The sequence below is a fragment of the Cystoisospora suis genome (genome assembly GCF_002600585.1).
Source record: "Cystoisospora suis strain Wien I chromosome Unknown contig_1831, whole genome shotgun sequence".
Lineage (NCBI taxonomy): Eukaryota > Apicomplexa > Conoidasida > Eucoccidiorida > Sarcocystidae > Cystoisospora > Cystoisospora suis.
Genome location: NW_027154631.1, coordinates 15,114 through 19,061, shown reverse-complemented (window position 1 = coordinate 19,061; position 3,948 = coordinate 15,114). Strand labels below are relative to the sequence as shown.

Sequence of the window (3,948 nt, the reverse complement as noted above, 5' to 3'; positions counted from 1 at the left end):
AGAAAAGAAAAACAACATCCGAAAAAGGAGAGTCTTTCTCTCTATCTTCATAGTGACCATCCTCATCCTCATCACAAACAAGGTGGGTAGACTTCAGCTGCTACAAGCCCCACACAGATTGATGAGAAGGAGAAGATCTATGGACTACCCTCTTCATATCGAGTTGAGCCGTCCTTCCCTCTCTGTCCCTTTCTTTTCTTCCTCCTTATACGAGAAAGAAGCGAAGAGTTTGTATAACGCTATCACCTCGAAAAAGACCGAATAGTGCATGGACTACAAGACAACGACGAGGAAGAATGAAGGAATGAGCGAGCTAAAGACCCCGAGAAGGCAGGAAAAAAAGGCATGCAGTGGCTGGGCCAGGGCGCAAGTGGTTCGGTTTACAGTTACAATAAGAAGAAGACAGTTGTATAAGGACGACACGTCGTCTAGATCTCGAGCCGCCATCGTATAATGGTTCAGGAAAGAGATCAAGATCTCTCCTGAGAGAAATAGGAAAGATTTCATCCCCTAAGCTCACTCACATATGGATCTACACACCATAATGCACACTACCAGGGACACCCGTACATATATATATATATAGATACATTTGGCGCGTGTGGAGGTACGCCTGTATCCCTGTCGAACTCCCTGACTCTCTGTATCTCTATGTAAGCCGAGACAAAGAGAAGAGATCAGGCTCTGAGACATTTTCTCTCATCCATGCTTTACCACAGTGGAGCGTCTCTTCTTCTTCCTCTGCTACTTGTCGGTGTTTTAGGTCCTCTGCTTCTTCTTCTTCTTCTTCTTCTCTCCCTCTTCTCTTCCTCTTTGCAGTCATCCCTTCTCTCCCCCTTCCTCAAGTCATAATAATACCTAGAGCCGAAGAAGAGAGGTCTTCGCTATCTTCATATTGACCTTCTTCTTCTTTATCATCTTCATCTTCCTCTTCATTCTCTTGATCTTCTTCTTCTTCTTCCCCTTGATCTTCTTCTCTTTCTTCTTTAGGAACCACATGCCCATCATTCGCATGCAAAACCGGAGAAGAGGAGCCCTACAAGATATCGAGGACGGCTTCCTTACTGTGCATGCCTGCTTGTCCTTCTCTTTCTTTTTTCTCCTTCTCTTTCCTTTGAGAAGCAACCTCACAACTCACTCCACCACGAGAACTAACAGAACTCCTTCATTCCCTTCTTCTTCTCCTCCTCCTTCTCATATCTCTTGACTATCCTCTTTCTATCCTCTCTTAGACAATGGCAACCATTCTCTTGGGGAATGAGAGCATTACATTTGGTATTTATATGTCTTTCTTAGTCTTGACGATCCTCCCATCTCTATCAAGAAAGGACGAAAAGAGAACAATCTCTTTATCAAATGAGAGAGGAGATTCAAATGGAAAAGAATGAATTTTCCAATTTACGAGGTTTAGAAAGCGAAAATAGAGAGGAAGCATCAGACACCGTATGAAGATCATCGTATCTGCATGCAGGGTATGTCGAAGACGAAGTAGAGAGAGTAGATGAAGACGGAGTTGAAAATATAGAACAACGCCGAGCTTTCTTTTCTTCGTCACTTTCTATTGAAATCTCAATATGATGTCTTTCTATACCATCTATATCATCTTTATAGTAACCTTCCCTTTGCTGAGAAGATCTCCCAAGATCGTCTTCTTCTTCTCCTCCCTTCATAGCCACCTTCTCTTCATCCAGCTCACCTGCCCTATTCACGTCGTTGGTATCTCTCAAAGGCCTAGCTGCCTTTGGTTCATCCGTGACGGCCCCTACTATTCTTTCAGATGACGACAGAGAGGAAGGTCGATGAGAAGATGAACAAGAATTCTCTCTAAGGAAAGAGCAACCGTGAGAAGATGGTGAGAAAGATGCTGCTTTGCTACAAGATGAAGATAAAGACTCTTGTTCTGATTGGATCGACCTTACTTCGTCATCCACCCCTCTTATGCATGCGGATCCATCCTCTTCATCTACACCTCTCATGGACGACTCTCTTTCTTCTCCTATAGAAACAGAAGAATGAGATGGATCTTCTTTCTCTTTCTCCTTGATCTCTCTTCCCTTCTTCTCCTCTTGTTCTACTTTACTCCTTTCTTCTCTCTCTTTCTTCCTCTCTCGTAGCTGAAGAGTCGTCTTCACGTTGGGAGTGCTACTCCCCACTACCTCTCCAGGCAGTACGCCCCCTATGCGGTCGCCCTCTTCTTCCTCCTCTTCATTCTCGAGCTCAGAGATCGACGGAGGGACAGCCGCCTGATGCTGGGCTTCTCTTCTTCTCTGACGTGGCGATGGTCCTCGCCCCGCTCCACCCTCCTGCTGATCAGAGAGATACTCTTCTTCTTCTAGGTGTTTTACGCTATCTCGGGCAATAGAAGACGACCTCCTCCTCCTCCTCTCACTGTCGTGAAAATCCCCATTTGTCTTCTCATTCTCTAGATCCCTCTGGCCATTCAGCGTAGGAGAAGATACAGACCTTGAACTTTGAAAGGTACCGGAGGGTGTATCGTAATGAGGAGATGACTCATAGTCTCTGTCCTCCCTACATTCTTCTTCTCCTTCCTCCCTCGAGAAGAAGAAACGTTCCTCTTGATCTCCCTCTCTCATGATCTTCTTCTTGTTCTTCTCACCTCCTTCTTGAGAAGCGGAAAGACTCGAATCATCGTAAGACTCCTCCTTCTGCTTCTGCGGGTGTGCTTGTTGCCAGGTAGAAGAGCCTCCAACACGACCACCTGGTATGCTAGAGAGTGAAGAAGAAGAAGTTCTAGACTTCCCATTCATCTGTCTCCTTGGAGTGGGGTGAGAACAGGTTGCAGGCGCTGAAGAGAGACGAGACAGGAGTTCTTCGTCTCCTTCTAATAGAAGATGAGACGGCGAAGATTCTTTCCCTATGACTGAACTCCCTTCTGATGCTGACTGAGGGAGGCTAGACTGTGACGCTGGTGCAAAGGAAGAAGAAAGATCTCTCGAATGAAGAGAAGACAACACATAAGGCGGTGGCGAAAGAATCTGAAGAGGAGGAGGAGAACAAGAAGGAAAAGCTGCTTCAATAGCGGATCCCCCATTTCCTGAACATGTAGAAGAACGACGTGGAGACGCCACCCCCCCTGCCCCTCCTCCTACGACTTGAGAAGACGATGGAAAGTGAGGACCGTTAGGCTGAAGATGCGTCCGATCATCGAGATAAGATGAGCTGCCGTCTCCCGAACCAGATGACGAAGAAAGATATGACGTAGAAGAGCTAAGAGAAAGAGGTAACGAATGACGATGAGTAGGCGATTCGGAGATCTGGACTTCTTTTGTCGAAGGACCAGCAGCGCCACCATTCATAGGAAAAGGATGGGAAGAAGAAGAAGACGTACTATGAAGAGGAGAAGGCATAGACGGTGGAGGGGGAGGTGCAGGGGAATGGCGGGGAGAATCGAAAGGCGTTCCTAAGTTACTAGTATCCCGCGGACTCAGCGTATCTGTCTGCAAGGCAATCAAGCGGAAGACACACAGATATGAAGACACTCCTTTGGAAAGGAAGAAGAAAAAGAGAAGAAGTGTGATCGGATACATCATGAAAGCGAGGTGTCTCGTAGTCAATAACGACTCGAATTCCTCATGATAAGTGAACAGATACCTCGGGATACATTTGTATACCTTAAGAGAAGCAAACACGCTGGCGAGAGGGGATAGACGACGTAAGTGTCTGTAGCCCTCAAGATCTCGCCTTCTTTCCATTCAGCAGCCTTCCTTAGTCTAATAGAAGAGTCAAGTGTAGGATTTTTCTATCAATGAGCATGTAGGTCGGACATACAGATACACACACCTCCCTACACAACATTGGAATGAATCAAGATTACTATGCACATCTGTAGATAATGTGGAGCCACACCCAAGCACGCGAAGAGACCAACACGGCTCACTATCTATCTTCAATCTATTTATCTTCAACCTATCTTTAGTCCATCTATCT

General features: G+C 46.0%; 1 protein-coding gene across 1 annotated transcript in view; it reads right to left on the bottom strand.

Moving 5' to 3' along the window:
- Positions 1-3,948, bottom strand: part of CSUI_004072 (transmembrane) — a 16,747-nt gene continuing 12,799 nt past the window's right edge. Inside the window, exon 9 of the mRNA XM_068064267.1 lies at positions 1-3,458. Within this exon, the coding sequence (XP_067923756.1) occupies positions 1,371-3,458 (2,088 nt within the window). The 3' untranslated portion in view covers positions 1-1,370. The remainder of the gene's footprint in view (positions 3,459-3,948) is intronic.